The sequence below is a fragment of the Equus asinus genome, chromosome 1, assembly GCF_041296235.1.
Source record: "Equus asinus isolate D_3611 breed Donkey chromosome 1, EquAss-T2T_v2, whole genome shotgun sequence".
NCBI lineage: Eukaryota > Metazoa > Chordata > Mammalia > Perissodactyla > Equidae > Equus > Equus asinus.
Window position 1 is genome coordinate 130,920,161 of NC_091790.1, and position 19,134 is coordinate 130,939,294.

At 40.5% G+C, this 19,134-nt stretch overlaps 1 protein-coding gene across 2 annotated transcripts in view; it reads left to right on the forward strand.

The window, feature by feature from the left end:
• GRM3 (glutamate metabotropic receptor 3) overlaps positions 1-16,387 on the forward strand; it is a 226,271-nt gene extending 209,884 nt beyond the window's left edge. For both annotated transcript variants that reach the window (XM_014853373.3, XM_044768047.2), the window contains 2 exons: positions 5,531-5,705; positions 15,833-16,387. In XM_014853373.3, coding sequence (XP_014708859.1) covers positions 5,531-5,705; positions 15,833-15,906 — 249 coding nt within the window. In that variant the 3' untranslated portion in view covers positions 15,907-16,387. The remainder of the gene's footprint in view (positions 1-5,530; positions 5,706-15,832) is intronic.
• The last annotated feature ends 2,747 nt before the right edge of the window (positions 16,388-19,134 follow it).

A 19,134-nucleotide genomic window follows, 5' to 3' on the forward strand; every position in this document is an offset into this window, starting at 1 on the left:
TAAATGTTGCAATAAAATACTCTTTATCTTGATTACTGAGTTTTTGGTGCCCCCTTAAATCTGCATCTCAAGAAAGTGCCTCACTTGCTTCGTTCTAGTCCCAGCCCTGCCTTCCCTGTAGCAGGTCTGGGTAGGATGGTGACTTGGTTGTCTGTAAACAACAGAGCCTAAAATTTGAGTTCTTCCCTCCCAGAAGTTTCCTAGCATACTGGGTCTGATGCATATGAACCTTAGCCACCCTTGGGGATGGGGAGACCTTCGTCCAATCCTTAAGCACTTTTCTTCTTAAGGCAGCTAACATCAGAGTGGAGAGTAAGGGAGGAATCAGGCAGCGTGGAGGGAGAGAGAGGCCGCATGCCAGTAAGTAAGGCACGTTTGCAAGCACACAGCAATTACTCATGGTTCAACCAAACAAGGTCCATTGTTTCTGTGCAGCCAGAACCCTAAATTGGAGGGCAAGATTATCGTTACTGTCACTATTCATTTCAATTTTGGGGACCCCTTGACTCAGAAGTCAGAGCCAGATAGCTTTCTGCCTGGGGCACACGGTTTGTGCACTTGGGCTAACTTGGTTTTGACTTGCACAGCAGCATTTTAAAAGGAGTCCATCTTAATCCAGGGCATTTGCTGTCTCATCATGATAACATCTCTTAGGGGCTTTCCTGGTTTTAACAATAAGAACTAGGGAAGCTTTCCAGTGCTCCAGCTGACTGTAAGAATTTATCTAGATTTCTTTGCATCAGTTTCTCATTCTTTAGTGCAGTACCTTTGTTAGCATTTTAAACCTAATCCAGGTCAGTAAGAGCCCAAATACTAGCCAGTGCTTCACATCTATAGTTTCTCAGAGCATTTTTCTGTTTCAGGGAAATCTCACAGAGAGGAGCAAAGTTCTTTTTTTGCAGCCAGCTTCCACTGTAACAAACTGAGACCTTGTCATCTTGGAATGGATCTAAATTTAATATGAAAGTCTACAGCAGGGGATGAGCCCTAAGAGGGCCCAGCTGTTGCCATTCTTCCTTAATTAGTATTATGCACCCTGCCCCCTCATCTTCCCAGGGAACTGAGCCAAAGTTCAAATGATTCACCTGGTCTCTGCCTTCTCTGAAGGTCCCTCTTTTCATGCTCAGTGTAGGTGTAATGTCTCTGCAACTTTTACATGAAAGGGAGTGGAATTTTCTGCCCACCCAGGACCTGAATTAGATTGGGGAGGAAATCCACCCCACCCACAGAGGAGAGTTAGCAACAATTACAGCACCAGTCCAGCAGCTCTATCTGAACCTACTTCCTGTCACTCAGCTTACAACTCCCTCCCCAAATCCTCCTCATTAATAGGCAATAAAGTGGAGCACTATTTATTGCCTGGTTGGCCATACAATTTTGTCAACATGGTTGGTACTGATTCTCATAGACTTCTCTCAAATCCTGTTAATGAGCACATAAGGCCCTCATACCTTCTCTTTGAGAAAGCCATTCCACTCTTGTTGCCAAAACTATCAAAGACGGTAGAGTCTGAGATTTTACTCTGCTTACAAGATAACATGTTAGCCTGCCACAGTTTCATTGATGCTGTCAAAAAGGACTTTATGGGGGCTGGCCCCATGATGTAGTGGTTGAGTTTGGCATGCTCTGCTTTGGCATCCTGGGTTCATGGGTTTGGATCTCGGGCAAGGACCTGCACCGTTCATCAGCCATGCTGTGGCGGCAACTCACAGACAAAGTAGAGGAAGATTGGCACAGGTGTTAGCTCAGGGCAAATCTTCCTCAACAATAGCAACAAAAAAGGACTTTATGACTCAAAACAATAGCAGAAGCCAGGTTGTCAACATTGGCTCTGGTTCCCCAAGTTCCACTTCCCATAGGCTATGCCAAGTGGGTCCGGTGACCTCTGCACAGTCAGTGGCTGCATTACAGCAGAGGAACTGTGAGATTAGGGAACCTAAATCTGTTATAATGGATGATATGCTGGATCTTTGCTCCACCTGTATGCACTATATCTTCTAAGCTGCATTGCTATACAAGTATCCTTGAAAAGAAAGTCCAAAACAAAGGCAATCTGATCATCTGCTTGAAAGACATGTAGAAGCATGAGACCATAGAGATTTATCTTCCAAAAGAACCAACAGAACTTGCTATTGGATTGGTTGTGTGGATATAGGGGAAGTGGCAAAATCAAGGATGTCTCCCAGGTTTTTGGCTTGCACATTTAGGTGGCATTAAGCCATGGAACTTGATGAGATGGTGAAGGGAAGAGAATCCAAAATTGAGGTCTGGGACACTCCAGTACTTAAAGTTCAGGTAGAAGAGAAAAAATCAACAGAGATAACTAAGACAAGGATCTGTCAGTGAGGAAAGGATATGTCCAGGAAGCCAAAAAAGAAGGAAGTAATTCACCATGTCAAATGTTACTCGGAGTTTGACGAAGAAGAAAACAGAGCAGTATGGACTGGCAGTATACAAAGAGTTAGAACAAAGAATTAGAGATAAATACAGACTTTTAAGACTGAGACTTATTGAAGGAACTGGTCAACTGAAATTATGAGGCTGATACTTGAGCTTTGTCAAAAAATTAAATGGTGCTAAATTTAAAACAGATATATTGAATAATATCCTGCATAAACTATGACTGAAATGCAACTTTAGTTCTGCCTCCCACTGTCCCTTTAGCATTTAGTGAGAGTGATCATCCCACACCCCTGGATGAAAATTCCAGAGGATACATTCAAACACTGAGCATTCCCCATATGTAAGGCACCATTCTGGTGCTGGTGCTGGGATAGAGCAACGAATGAAAACACTTAAGACTTTGGTGTGCTGAATTTGTGAATGAATTCACATGAATTTGTGTGCTGTTAGGTAACATACGGTCCTACAATCATTTTCAATGGAAAATAGTCTCTATTAGGAAATTAAAATGCCTAGGCCTACATAATTACCAAAACTATATCTTAACATTAAATCTCATTTTCACCTGAGGTCTGGCCTGTCTTGGGCTGAGAGCCTGCATTGGTTGACTTCTTTCTCCTTGCTCACACTCCCCAACCTACCCATTGCTATTTCCCTCTCAGCTCTGATTAAAGAGTAATAAGGAAGAAGTAGGACAGTTCTTATGTGACTGGAGGACTTTATGATTTCTAAGTCCACAGTGGTTAAAGATACATCCTTGGGAAACCTGGAAGATGATTAAAGGGTATTTTCATGCAATCTTCAGAAAGTTCCCAGTGGCTCTTTTCTCCTGCAGATCCTTGAGCGAGTCTGCTGGCAGTTCTCTTTTCTAAGTTGTTTCTTATGGCTCCGCACTCAGTCCAAGGACATCCAGCTATATATCTCCCCAGCCTCTTTCTGTGGAAGACTCTAGGCTCCTCCATCTGGGCCCAAGACTACCCATGATGGCTCTTGATAGTGTGGCCCATTTTGTCCACGCATACCATTCACATATCCTCTGCTTTGATAAAATTTTAAAGAACTATCTCAATACAGTGACAAGTCTCTGTGCTCTCCTATGAAAGCTCTGCTTTTCTTACCTTCTAGATTCCCAAGATAGGAATCAGGCTCCAAGCCAGGGCATCCTCCTCCTGCAGAAAAACCTCAAACCTTCCAGACATGCCACACTGAAGCACTCTTCTGTAGGCTTTAAGTGAGGAGACAGGCACAACCCTCCCTAAGGGTTACTCTCCCTAAGGAGAGTATAATCATAGCACAGCTTTTTCCAAGATATCCTCCTTGTAAAAGCCTCTCCTCTCCTTATAATGTCTTAAAGTGTGTGAGGAGTTTCAAAGTAATAGAAATGTTTTTAGAAAAAGTTTCCTTGAAAGTTCACACATTTGAACTTGTCTTGCCCTCACTATACTATCTGATGTCTCTCATACTGGATCCACAGTCAGCACTGAGGCATGAAGAGTACAGTTCTAATATCACATTATACATCTATGTAAAAAAAACAAATTATAGTAGTAATTGGACTTGCTATAAATAACAGTTATTATTTAGCAAGACTTTTACATCATGGAATTAGACAGTACACTCTTTTCTGAGAAGTTGACAAAAGGAAGAGGAGCTTGCGATTTGGGGCCAAGTTGGAGGGCACTGGAGTGTTAAGGGAGACAAGAGCTTTAAAATAGTAAGGATGGACTGTGCTTTCAGCACCTAAAGTAAAACTAGAGTCTGTGGAATTATGCTACAAGTGTAACCTATTTTTTTTTATCAAAAACAGATGGAAACCTTCTAAAGTTACATGGCTTCTCCTGTTAATTGTTCAGTCTTCAGCTTTCCTTGATTAGAGAAGGTCAGACACTTTAGGGCATGAGAAATTATGCTATCTTGTAATAGCACTGCCTGAGGAAAAAGGAAAAAGAAATCTAAAATTACTCTAGGATTTACCATAGCTACTCTGAGTAGAAACTGATAGGAGAAATAATTACTTTCCATTTTTCAGTACTGAAAGTGATAAAATATGTAGAATCTAATTTGGGATTTTCCAGAAAACCTAAGGGAGCTGAAGCCAGGACAAATTATCGATCAGAGAAGATGGAGAGAGAGCAAGAGAATGAAAAGAAGAGATAATAAAACTTAGTTCTGTGGTGTACTCTCAGGGGAATCAAAGAGAGAGAAAGTGGAAATTCTCTGTCAAGGATGAGTGTATAGGGGCCGACCTGGTGGCGCAGTGGTTAAGTTCACACGTTCCACTTCAGCAGCCTGGGGTTCACCACTTTGGATCCCGAGTGCGGCCATGGCACTCCTTGGCATGCCATGCTGTGGTAGGCGTCCCACATATAAAGTAGAGGAAGATGGGTATGGATGTCAGCTCAGGGCCAGTCCTGCTCAGCGAAAAAAGAGGAGGATTTGGCAGCAGTTAGCTCAGGGCTAATCTTCCTCAAAAAAAAAAAAAAAGAAGAAAAGGATGAGTGTATAGAAGCCTTGAGAACAAAAAGATTGAACAGTAAGTACTTAACATATCAAAATTCCAGAGAGATGCCAATGAAATAATTAAAAGAGTAGGCACCCCCAAAGAAAATTGATAATGTTCCCCAATATTGAGTAGGGAAACCAACAGCTGATAACAGAGCTCCCAGCAAGGAAGAAGGCTGGAAAAATGTAAAAGGGCCAAATTTGTTTATAATATAGTGAATCTTAAATAAGCCAAGTTGACTGACTGAAACCTAATACCAGCAATCTGGTCACTTCATCATTGAATATTGATATTTCACTATTTAAGATTTTGACTTAAGTGGTTCTGCAGAAATATATTTATACATATACAAAGGAAAACAAAAAAGAAAATCCATGTGAAATCTTGACAAGCATTCAGGAGCACCCAACACAAATAGTGTTTGCTTACAAATCCTAAGCAGTGTTTCCATGAACATCCCAAACTTGGAAGACCTGATTAATTACTGTATTGGCTTGACTACATAAGATCAGAACTGTGGATGATTCTGGGTTTTTGAGTTTAGTCTTTTTTCATTGCTTTCTTTAATTGGCCACCTGACTGAATTTACAACCAGACACTTAACTAGGCAACCTTTTCTTGTAGGTGCAGACAACAACCATGTGCATCTCTGTTAGCCTGAGTGGCTTCGTGGTCCTGGGCTGTTTGTTTGCACCCAAGGTGCACATCATCCTGTTCCAACCCCAGAAGAACGTGGTCACACACAGACTGCACCTCAACAGGTTCAGTGTCAGTGGAACTGGGACCACATATTCTCAGTGTAAGTATGGAACTTGGCACTGACCCCTTCAGGCTGGGAGGAGAAGCAATGAACAGACAGCACATGTCCGTCCCCATGGATAATTTTAATTCAATTTTAATAAGTACTGGTTCAACCACTGGGTGCCAGGTCCTATGCTAGGTATTAGGGATACAGTGGTGAGCAGAAGAGTCCAAGCTCCATCTTGGCAGCACATACAGTCTAGCAGGGGAGACAGACATGAAATCAGTAACTGCAATTAGGATTTCTGACCCTGTCGTGGACTCAGAGAACTTAGTTTGTAATGTTTTGAGAATTTCTATAGCAAGGAAACCTGTTTAATTTTGATATTTACGGAGTTCCTTAAAAGTATTTTACCGCAGCTAAACCAACTAATATCCTATAGAACACACCTTGGAAATGCTGGAATAGGTCCTACTTCAATGACGCAATGTTTTTTCAGCTGAGAAGGCAGTGTGAACTGAAGGATACCAGGATAACTCCTCCATCCAAAATTCTCTCTCCTCCTGGCCTGCAAACATCTGAAATGCTAGCCTTAGAGAATCATTCACTTAATTCTTTAGAGTCCACTAAAGCACAAATGTACCTAAGGGGACAATCTTTTAAACCATTTTCAGCTAATCTGTGGTATGGAATAGGAGAAATTCACTGACAGAAGGATGAGGAGGAAAGCAGGAGTGGAGCCACAAGAGGGGGAAGGAGGACTGGAGTGACAGAGACAAATGACTGCTTCACAATTTTGCCTCGAGTCGATTAGAAAGGAAACTTCAAAATAGCTCAGCATCACAGAGTGAGCAATCGCATTAGTGCCCCAGTTTCTCCAGCAGAGCATACAATTTAACAGGGCAGCCGTTCCCCCAGCAAACAAAGGGAAGCCTGACGGCTGATAAGTACTGTGTGTATCGCTCCTCGGTCATGAGCTGCTATAGGGGTGGGGACGTTACTGTCTTTTCAGCTACATTTCCAGGTGTCACAATGGTTGAGTTTCAGGACATGGTAAAACTTGTGAAATAATTTTCCTTGGATCCTAGAGAAATCTGCTTATTTCTTGAGTAAACAAATCTCTGTTCTAGCTGCCCAACTGTAATAGCTAGCTAGTCCAGACAAGAAAGAACTGGCAATGACTAACAAAACAACAATGATAATAACGACAACTAACAGGAACAGCATTTATTGAGTGTTTTATATGTGCTAGGCATTGTGCTAAATATTTCACACGTGTGTGTGTGTGTGCGCACTACATCTTATTTGATGCTCACAATGCCTTGAGATTAAGAAACCTACCCAGGATCACACATACTGAAAGTGGCAGAATCAGAATTTAGACTCAGTTTCTCTGATTTCAAAGCCAGTGCACCAAACTACTGTATGGTGCTAGTCACCCAGAATGCAAGCTGGGAAAGTTCCCATGAAGCTAGGTACTAGGTAGGCTTTACAGGGAGAACAAAAGGAAGCTTACCCTGGGCTGTGCAGCAAGATTTACCTCTGGACAGAAATAGTCTTGTTGATAGCTCAGAGCTCTTGGTTGTTATTGGAACAATTTAGCAAAGTTCATAAGTCTTCCACAGACATTGTTCAAGATCTCATACATTCAAACCTCAGTAATTTAGAAATGGCGGCATTTTCTAATACATATACTAGGAATTAATAAATTCCTGGAGGATAACAAGGGCATTTTACCCAATCAAGTCTCTTTTAAGAATTTCAGAAATATCCATTTACACAAAAACAATGTACTTTGACCACAATGGACCTGCTTAAGCTTTCGCTCAGTATGCTAATCTACTAGTGGCCCGATTAATACTCCAAGGTAGGCATCTACCCAGCCCAACATTTTAGGATTATTTTGTTACTCAATGAAATTTTAAATAAATGTTTTTCTTTAAAAAGTTCTAAATTTAGACCTCACTTTTTTTCAGCAGTTTTCCTCTAATTAATCCAAATTAATGAAGTGGTGTTAAATTAGTAAAGGAAAGTATTTATGTGATATTTCTTGGAATTTCAAAGTGCATAAGTAACAAATACATTGATCTTTTAATTATAATTCTATGTTTTTTATTCAAAATAGTTTTACATTTTTGGGTTCATGTTATCACATGAGTATTAGATATTACAAGTTCCCTTTTACAGGTGAGAAAATAAAGGATAGGAGTTAGTTCACAAAGATATACAATGATAATGATTCAAGAGTTGACACTGAGTTTCCTGACTTGTGATTAATATCCTTCCCATTTTAACAAATTGGAAATATTGTCATGAATTCATTCATCCACAAAATGCTTGAGTACCTTCTATACAATAGAAATTTCCAAGCACCTGTGTACACAGTGGTAAATAGGATAGAACCCCTGGTTCTAGGGCAGTGTTTTTCATACTGTGGAGTGTAACCTATTAATGGGTCATGAAATTTATTTTGGATGTTTGGCCAGCAATTTAAAAAAATAGAATAAAATATTTTAGAGTGCATTCTATGTAATAAAGGTAAGTAGTATTTCATGAAGTTTGCTCCAGAGTTTACACATATATACCAGGTCCAGGTAAAATGTTTATTACTGTGAATTGCAATCAAAGAAGTTTGAAAACCACTGGTCCATGGGATCTAGTCCTCTGTATGAGCATGTTACTGACCCACTATGGTGAAAATTTAAGCAACCGGTTTTATATCTCACTGCCTGTTTCCTCCATTATATATTCAGCTTAGTTTATATCCATTTCCCTCCTATATACTGGGAAGTATGTTGTTTTGCAAATCAAGAAAAATCCTTAAACTGCTTTGAGTTCATTAGGTAAGGCATATAGTTCACTTAGGTAGCACATAATTTATGTTCTTCTGTTAAGTATCATGAAGGAATTTTTTGTATTGGGTTATTGTTACTTATATTGCTGCTGGCTTTCTGACTTGCTCCATCCAGAGGTAAAACCAAAAACCTCATGTATGGATCAGCGTAAGCTAGTATAGCAAGAGGGTTGCCCACACACGTACTCACACACACATTTAGTTATCTATTCCCGCATAACAAACTTCTCCAAAATTTAATGGCTTCAAAACAACAACCCTTTTTTTTTTAATCTTTCATGACTGTGTGTGTCAGGAATTCAGGCAGGCCTTGGCTGAGCAGTTAATCTGCTCTATGAAGCCTTGTCTGGTGCCCTTCTGTGGTAACAGCTGATACTGAGCTGATCTGGAGGGTCCACAATGGTTTCACTCTTACACTTAGCACCTTGATGAGAGGTCTCACCATATGGGATCCTAGAGAGCATGACACAGCCTGCCCAGATTCAAGGGGAGGGACATAACCCCACCTCTCAAAGAATTTGTGGCCATTTTTATTATGCCACACTCTCCAAATCCTAAATTAATCCGTACTAGACTCTTATTAGGGATTACAGCAACTTGATACACTTAATCCTATGCAATGCCAAGAAGTCACCTAGACTGGAAGCTGCAGTCAAATTAATTTCCAGTTAATTCTCTGGCAAGAGAGTAGCAGAAATACTACATCGCTTTGGAGCCTAGGTGAACTGAACTCCCTGACAGCAGCTAAAGTGGTTGATAGCAGAAAGAATATCAGTGTTGGATTTTAAAAGCCAAGCAGTTGTTCCAAAAAGATGGAAAAGCATGACCAAACTCAGAAGCAGGCATAGATAAAAGAACATGGTGAAGGACATCTTGGAAAACTTACCATTTGAGAAACGTTTACATACTGCTAGGTGCAAAAGAGAATAACATTAGTTGTACCTGATGAACTATACACAGTGGGAGTCAGAATAATAAAAATAAAAGAAACATTACCTTTTCTCCATTAAGTATATCCATAGGCCAATGGCTCCCAGTGTACAAAAGAATAACCTCTTTGAAATGGAGATTAGCAAGCCCCACACACAGATATTGTGATTCATGTGGTCTAGGGCAAAAGAAATCTAGTTTGTAACAGATCCGCCAGCTTGCTCAATGGAAATGATCCAAGGGAAACATTTTGAGAACCTTGGCCTAAACCATCCTTGTCTACTTCATCCAAATAGTTATCAGTGCAAAGCAGGGAGGTCCTCTTAGATGACCCTCAAAGAGGAAGCAAGCACTGGGTTCAGAGAGGGAGAGGTGTTCTGAACGCCCATCCTTTGCCTCATGATGCCAACAGCCACATCCCCATGCAATTATTTCCCCAGCTCCCTCTGGAATCCTCCGGAGAAGGCATTTATGGCAAAAAAGCCCCTGGCCACTCAAAACATTTACTGAAACTGGGAGTGTTCCTTCCAATAGCAGTATAATTCAGAGACCCCCAAATCCTAAATTCATACTTGTAATGCGGCTCCCACACCCACACACATAAGCAAACATTCTTTGTATTTGGATGAGAAAGAAAAGAGATGATTCTTTATTTTGTTCAGCTTTAGAAGCAAAGGGGCTTCCCAGCACTGGCTCCCAAATACAGGCAATCAAGAACATATGCTAGGAATGCAAGTAGAACTGCATGATTTTGAAGGAGACAAGTTGGATACACACATGAGGTTACGTAGCATAAAACCCCATAGGACCCATGCAGGTCAGAATGTTGTTGACAGTAATATGTGTTTGCATCAGCATAGACTGGAGAGAGAGGGGTGAGAAATGGAGTGTGTCCAATAGTCTTCAGAGCTATTAGGCACCCAGACTTGGTCCTATGGGGATGTGTGTTTCTCTTGCTCATGGCAATCATTCAGATGTATGTATGTCATTATCATTAAGATCAGCCAAGAGGCTTCTGCTAACTAATGATGCCCAGCTTTGGGTCTCTGAGGAGCTATAGGCATATGGAGATTGATTTCCTCTGCCAAAACTTTATTTAGAAAGTCACTTGTCTAGGTGGTGATGTGTGAACTGCTCAATTAATAGAATTATTCTCTATCACAAAGCATTTTCACATTATAAAAAGAAAGCAGTCGTACAAAACGATTAGATGAACAGCCTTCTAGAGTCACAGTAGAATTTTCCACAGAGCTACAGCAACATGAAGCAAGCACATGAGGATCAGACTTTGTACTTATCTATGGCCAAGCCTTTGCTCTGAAGATACCCCAGGTAGGAGGGGGCAAGCCATGTTCAAGTCTGAATATGACTTTATGAAAAAAAAAAATAGCACATAGTGCCTAAGTTTCTTCTCTACAGTGCAAACCTAGAAAAACAGCATAACATACCTGCACTTTACAGTTTAGGGAATCCCATAATGACACTATGTACTAGCCTTGCCAGGCAAATTAGCAAGTTATTTGGTAACAGACTGAACTGATGGTCCTCTTCATCACAGGCATAAGTATATTATAAACATAAATCCTCACTGGCCAATGCAGGAGGAGCCCAGAGTACTCAGCAAGTTAAGCCATCTGTTTCCCATCAGAATGCACCCAGAGCATCCAGATCAGATAGATGTCAATCCATTTTCCCTTTGGAAAGGAAAGTCCACAGCAGTCCTGAGAATTTCATCCCATTCCTTTTCACTCCCTTCCACTGTGAAATCACCAAACCAGTGGCTAGTAGTGGCATCATCTGCCCAGACAACACATATTAATCAGCAGACAAATTTCTTCTAGAATGGAACCAAGGGGCCCTCACATAAGTAAAATTAAAGTGATGAGTAAGAAAACAGGGTCAGCGACAAAGCAGGAGGACATGGCAACAAACAGCTGGTAGAAATTGGATTCCATGACCATAGCATTAAAATATCTAAACAAGAAGACATGCTGGGAAAAATTATTTGGGGTCACCAGGAGCAAGGAAATGGAACAGATGGGAACAAACTGGAATGTCTGTTCTGTTTAAATGTTTATTTTTTCCAAGTCTGATACATTACACGGTTATAGTAACACACTGATTCTCAGGAACCAAGTCTCAGCCACTAAACTGACAAACAGACTTGGCATCCATAAGAATCTATTAAAATATGTTTAGCATTGACTAAGGGCCCAGTTACCTGAAAAGATAAGGTCATTTTCTCCAAAGCCTGGCCAGCCTGTGCATTACTGGTAGAAGAGAAATGGATTTCACAGTGCGAGACAAAGCTGCCACTTGGCTGCATTGATCTCCAATGCTTCACCAAGTTTGCAAAACAAAATATGCCTTTTGATTGGTGTGAATTGCCCTTTTGTGATCAGTGGTGGAACTTAGGTCTTTTTCAATTATCTTCGGTTTTCGCTTTGAACAGCAAAAAGCACCACCTTAGCCTAGAGTAACTAACAGCTCCTACTCAACCTCCACTCCCAGGAAAGCCAAAAATAAATCTGCACACGTCTTATTCCTCACACAAAGGATGATTATAGAAATCTGATTAACCGCACTGAAGAAAATGGGCTAAACTTACACCATTAAAAATCTCGTGAGAATTTCATTAGAATAATAGCAAAAGCTCGTCACAGACACACACATGAAAATGAGAGTGCTTTGCTCTCCCACAGATTTCACTACCTTGGGGAATAACAGATGGGCTAAGATGGGGGCATATGTAAAATATTTATGAAAGGCAAAGTAATTGAGATGGTAACCTCATAAAACAGTAATTCCTCTACTATATTCAGCAGCATGTACGAAAATGAGAATATGTTTTACATAATAAAATAAAATTCACTGGTCAAAGCTACAGATGAAACAGGAAAAGAGAAGCAGAAAAACAGAAGTTACAGTTCCCTTCCATAAGCTAAAAACTGGTTAGGTTAGTGGTTAGGCAAAAATAGCCGCAGAAAGAGACGTGTGGATGTCTTTGCTGTTGTTATTCCTTGTAAGAAGACCCTGAACTTGTATCATCTTCCTCTCAAACTGTTTGACATTCTAACAGGGCATGCCCTTTCATGTCCTGATGAAGCGGGTAGATGACTCAAAGTTATTCTGTGAACGTCCAGCATGATATCCATGGAGTGCACAGCCGAAGATTATTGCAAACTGTAACCTGAGGCTTTTCCACGCAGCCACCTTTGCAGCCCCTGTTCTGCTTACCTACTTAGTCAAAATACACTCCATTTTTAAGAAATGAGAATGCAATAAGCAAGTAGAACGTAAGATCACACTTAAGAACAGTCTTCCTCAAGTTCCACAATAGGAGGAGGAACATCCGAGTAAGTTTTTGATACAATCTTTAACAAATGCGTGTAGAGGGGCTATTAGACCAGTCCAAGGTAGACAGAGAGGAGCAGCAGCATTCCAGCCCCTGGATCTCCTAGACTTACCCCCATGACACATCATTCCTCTTCAATCTCTGAAAATTAAAAACTTGCACAGAAATAATAAAACTTGATCCTGGAAAAGATGAAGACATTAGTCAAAATGTCAAAGGCAGCATGCCTGCTATGGGATGCTCATGACCTGAGCTGGTTCTCTTTGCAGGGGGGTCCATGGTCAGTGCCACAATGTGGCTTGAGAAGCAGAAAGACCTACCTGTCCCAAAACAAGGTGCCCACAGGCCTCACATTTGCTTCAGGCTTCACATTTCTTCAGGGTAAAAGATTATTTCCTTCTTGAAACCTCCATTGGCTCCCACATTCTTAAAATGCAACCATTTATATAATCATTCAGAAAATATTCACAGAGAGTGTATTCCATGACCAGGAACAAGGATAAAATAATAAAAAAGACAAGCAGAGCCCCTGCACATTTTCTAGTCAAGGGTATAAGACATAAGACACTAACCAAAAAAAATTGTTTTAAAATTGGGTAATGTGACAGAGAGTAACTGGTTGGCTACTTTAAATTAGGTGGCCTGAGGACAGCCTTTTTCAGGAGGTGACATTTCAGATGTGGATAACAAGAAGGAGTCAGAATGTGATTAAGAGAAGGAAGAACATTCCTGGCAGAGGCAACAGCTGCTGCAGAGGCTTGAAGTTGAGATATGCTGTGTTTGAAAACAAAAGCTAAAAAGGGAGGGGGCCAGGGATGGAATTAGGTAAATGCAGAAAGATAGGCATGGTCTGAATCACCCTTGGATTTATAAACCAGAGTAAGGAGAGCACAAAGGGAAGCCGTTGGAGGTGTGTAGGCAGGTGACTTACATTTAAAAATACTCTCACTGCTATACAGAGAACAACAGGGAAGCTGCTGTATTGTAGGAAAGCAAGAGTAGAAACAGATACCGACGATGCAGCTACTGTAGTAGCCAAGAGTCATGTAATATGGCTTGGCCCAGGGTATGGATGCAGAGATAGAAGCAGATGGATGTGGGGATAGAGTTGATTGGACCTGGTGTTGGTCTGACATGGGAGGAGAGACAGAAAAGGAAGAAAGCACAAATGCTAGACTTTTGGTTTGGGTAACTAACTAGCCAGAAGATGAGACCATTCCCCTAGGAAAGGAAGACTAAACAAAGACAGGTTAGGAATCAAGAGTTACTCTTTTGGCCATTTGCTTTTGAAATGTCTATTAAACATCTACACGGAGATATCCAGTAGGCAGCTGGATACAAGGAGTCTGCAGAAAGAGCACATACTAAATGTCCTGGAGTGCTCTCCTAGGTTTCCGGTGAACTGTGGTTTCATTTCACTTTGTTCTTTCTCTTGCTTAACTCAGCTTTGATAAAGCTAGAATTAGATAAAGTATATAAAGACACTTTACGAAGAATAATGTAAAGCCCTCACATTTGGAATTATTATGACTACCATTTTCCATCAAATATGTATCTGGCACACATGATGTTAAAATGTCTTCATTATAGAAGTATCAGGAAATGTAGATTATGCCATCCCTGCCCCAAAAGATACTGTAATTTTTAGTGGGTTCATATTGTAAAGAAAATTGAACCCATCCTAAAAATGATAAAAGGAAAAATATCTCCAAATGAGTTAGCATGTCAGATGAGTCCGCTGTAACCTTAGGCAGCCACACAGACTTGACTTTATATATTTTCTCACATACTTAGCCAAGTAATCAATGCAAAATGGAGAGGTTGTAGTTTCCCTAGTGATGGGCCTGCTGAAAGACTTCACTGCCCCAGATATGGTGAATACTCCCCCACCAAATGCCACATAATCTCAAATTTCATAATTAGTTTCTCCTTTGTGTTTAAAGAAATTCCTGTGAAAATGCAGTTTTATGGGACAAGAATATTTCCACTACCGGGCATGAATACTTCAGCATGAAATTAGTTTACATGACTATGAACCAAGAGATATGCCCTTAAGGAATAGGACGGCTGACTGGTTAGTTTGACCTGGGCTGTGGTCAGGTAACCAAGAGAATCTGCTCTTTCTGGGCAGAGAACATCCAGGCAGACAGGCCAAGCAATGGGACATACATGGCTCTAAAAGGTAATGTAAGACAATTTCTAACTGATTCTCTTGGCTACATGGTTTTATCCCATGGTGAATGGGACTTCTTTCTTTTGTTCTCATTCAGTAAAAAGAAAAAGCATTAAGGATGAAATAGATATAACTTAGCTGTACCTAGATTTCTCATAGAAACAAAACCTTCAAAACATCAAGAGCTATAAATTGTATCTAGGAAAACTAAGTGCCACAAAAAGAATGAATATACACACCCATATTATACTCACACCCTGACACTGTTGTCACTATTGTCATTAATAAGAGCATCATCTCTTTGGAATGTCTTCCTTTCTGAGAACTGTTCTGAAATTGAGGTTCCTAGGACCTCAGCCCTCGCTAGAGTTTTCACTGAGGTTATCCACTTGAACGATGAAAATATATCAAACCATTCTCTAAGGCAGTGGAGTTCACAGATGACTTCTGGGGCTACATAAGAGTCATACCTGCTCAGAGAAAACAAATTAAGGTATTGAAAATGGTAATTAAACAAGCTTTAAGGAAATTGTGGTGAGCTTTCAATTTTGCGCATTGTATTTTAACTGGGTTACAGCTTACAAATCTAATTTAAATCCAAAACCGACTTCTTTCAGCAATGATTATGTTTTTATAAACTCTCTCTCCAAGAGGTATGGCATAAGTGGAGAGATGTGCCAGGATACAAACTCATTTTGAGTAGAATATGTTTAGAAAGTTGACTTCCTACAGCATTAAATCATTTAGCATTGTCCAAAGCCAACTTAAAATGAGTTTTGAACTTAATTTTAACCAGTGCCTGGGATTCTCTGTGCCGTTACCTATGTGGCCCACTTGACTAACTGAATTTTCTGTCCTGCTTTGTTTTCCAGCCTCTGCGAGCACGTACGTCCCCACGGTGTGCAATGGGCGGGAGGTCCTCGACTCCACCACCTCATCTCTGTGATTGTGAATGCAGTTCAGTTCTCGTGTTTTTAGACTGTTAGATGAAAGTGCTCACACGCAGCTCAGAATATGGAAACAGAGCAAAAGAACAACCGTAGTACCTTTTTTAGAACAGTACAATAAATTATTTTTGAGGACTGTACAGTATATAGTGATGTGTTAGAACTTTTCAGGCTGATTTTAGTGCCCCTGTTAACGATTAACGATTCTCCAGAACATGGAAATAACCATTGTTTACAGAGCTGAGCAGTGGTGACAGGGTCTGACAGGGTCAGTCTACTGAAAAATATGGTGGCAATATTAGGTAACTTTTTTTCCTATGAAGTTTTTTGTAGGTCCTTGTTGTAACTAATTTAGGATGAATTTCTATGTTGTATATTAAAGTTACATTATGTGTAACATTGTTTTTCTCAGCACAAAATTAGAAGCGTCTGTATTAATGTGAAGCTATTGAGAATAAAGCCTTGAAGGTTTTCCAGCATGCTGGGTGATGGCTTCTTCTTTTTGAACCACTTCAGGTAATTTGAATATGCTGACTTCAGATCATTTCTCCTTGTAAGGCTGGAAGACATTGTCTAATTGTGCTTCTTTTCACATCTATAAGCACCTTGAACACAAGTTGTTACCCTGCTAGAGAGTTGTGAGCAGACTCTCAAGACTTCTTCACAATCACAATGATCAGAAACTGACTGACAAGACATCAGGCCAGTTCAGAGGCCAGATGGCAATACACATATAGGTTTTTTTAAGCCACTCTGTATGGCAGCCCAGAATTTGCCCAAACAGGGCTCTGAGGCAAGAAGGAAAGGATGCAGAGACTGTGGCCTGCCAGGGGAGGATTGATGGCTCTCATTTACAAAAACCACCTTAATTACTAGGAAGAGACTGGGAAAGCAGCCTGTCATTCCATGGGAAAATCACTCTTACCATTCATAGCTGAGTGAGGAATAAAAATGCAGGCTATCTTAATTTCCAGTGCTTTTCCAAAGCCCCAGTAACAATGCTCAGGCACACAGGCTTTTCACCAAACTTGAATATTTTACTAACCTAAATAAAGACATGAACAGGGAAAGCCTGGATAAGCTAAAACTGGCTTAGTCTTACCAATGCTATCCTATTTCTCCTTGTAAACCTTTTAGGCATAATCATTTATTAATATAGGAAAATTCATTTACTCGTAAAGAAGCTCACTACCTGCCAGGTCCTGTGTGAGGTGCCATGGATAGAGAATGTGTTAGTTTCCTATAGCTGATGTAATAACTTACCACAAACAGAGTGGCTTAAAACAAGAGAAATTTATTCGCTCACAGTTCTGGAGGCCAGAAGTCCAAACTCAAAAGTGCTGGCAGAGGCCCACTCCCTCAGAAGCTTTAGGGGAGAATCCGTTCCAAGCCTCTTCAAGCTAATGGTGGTTGCCAGCTTCCTTGGTTTGTGGTCGCATCACTCCAATCTCTGCTTCTGTCTTCACACCACCTTCTCCTGTGTGTCTGTCTTCTCTCTGTGTCTCTTACAAGGATTTGTCATTGGACTTAGGGACCTCCTGGATAACCAGGATGATCTCAAGACCCTTAATTACATCTGCAAAGGCCCTTTTTCCTAATAAAATAATATTCCCAGGTTCCAGGGATGAGGATGCGGACATATCTTTTTGGGGACCATTATTCAGCCCATGACAGAGAGAAAGATGAATAAGATATAGTTCCTGCCTTTAAAAAACATGAAGACTAGAAAATATTCTTATGAGGAAACTGTAACAGGGGAAGACAGTGAAAGGAAGGAGGAGGGAAATCAAGGGTGTGAAGGATTCACAGGCTAAATAACCACGGCCTGGTTAATTAAGACATACTATTTTTAAGCCAGCCAGCAATAAGGAGCAGGTGCACAAAAGCCAACAGGTCTGCCCTTGAAGGAAACAAATTGAGCAGTCAGATATTAGAATTTCTCTTTTTCCTTCTGGATGCATTTGATTCGGCAACCTAATCAATCCATTCAAAACTCACCAGATGCTCAAAGACAACAGTGCTCACCAGTCTCTGAATTCTCATATTCAAATAAGAACCTGGATTTTTGGGAGTGGGTAGGGTAGATTGGGTAATACATTCAACAACACTAGATGACAATAACATTTTGTGTGTGTGACTGAAACTGGCAGGAGTGCTAGATAAGTATGCTAGAATGAGCATCTGCGCAAGATAAAGGCTGAGGCAAGGCTGATGGGAGAGAAAATAAACTTAATCCACTGATGGAACATGACAATCTGGGGAAGGCAATATGAGCTGGGTTGTTCAGAAACACAGCTGATGTCTAAAACAGTCAAATTGATCATGGATCTTTTTAAACAAGACAATTAGGCTGTGGGTGAATCTTGAGAAAACTGTTTTTGAGGGCTGGGCTTTGATGTATGGCCACTGTACTTCACGCCCTGCCTGTACACTGAAAATGCGCTAACTACAGCTCTCATCATTTTCTCTCCCCTCACACAAGCCTTGTTTCCCATTTGAAAGTGGATCATCTAACATGTGATCCATAGAAATATTTTCTTAAAAACATAGAGTATGTATGAAAAATAGCAACCATTTCAAACAAATAAGTTCTGGGGTGATTGTTTTTTTACTCAAGTAATAACATTTCATCCTTCCAGAATATAAAACTGGTTGATGTGATCCATCTTTGCAAAAACTTCCTGAATTTAAGGAACTCAAGCAGAATGATATATCCCACTCATAAAAAAATATCAGAACCTAACGACATGGTTATCACTGGTTTTCTGAGTGTTTACAGTTTCTGAAATGCTCTGTGTCCTCTCTAGTTTAAATATTAATAGATTCTCTTGCCCACTCAGGTTTATCATGGCAAAATACTAAGGTCCCATTTTCAAGCTGTGAGGCAAGCTGGTTTGCATACACACAGTGGACAGATTAAGAGAGTGGCTGAGAAAAGAGGTAATTCAACGAGTGTTCCTAGAGTCTTCAATTCCACACTTTCTCTCAGCTAGCCCCCGGCTTTAGTCACTTGTCCACCATGACAGATTTGGGCCCCAGAGCTCTTCAGCAAAGGGCTGTGTAAGCATTGAAAAGTCAAGAAAAGTAAGGCACGAGGAAGATGGAACATCAGTGTGGATTATAACCGCCACAGCTCTAATAACAAAGGCCTAAACCCATGAATAAGGGTTCTACAAAAGAAAGTTGGGATTTGCATAATTCCCTTTGGTTTAACTCATTTATGTAAC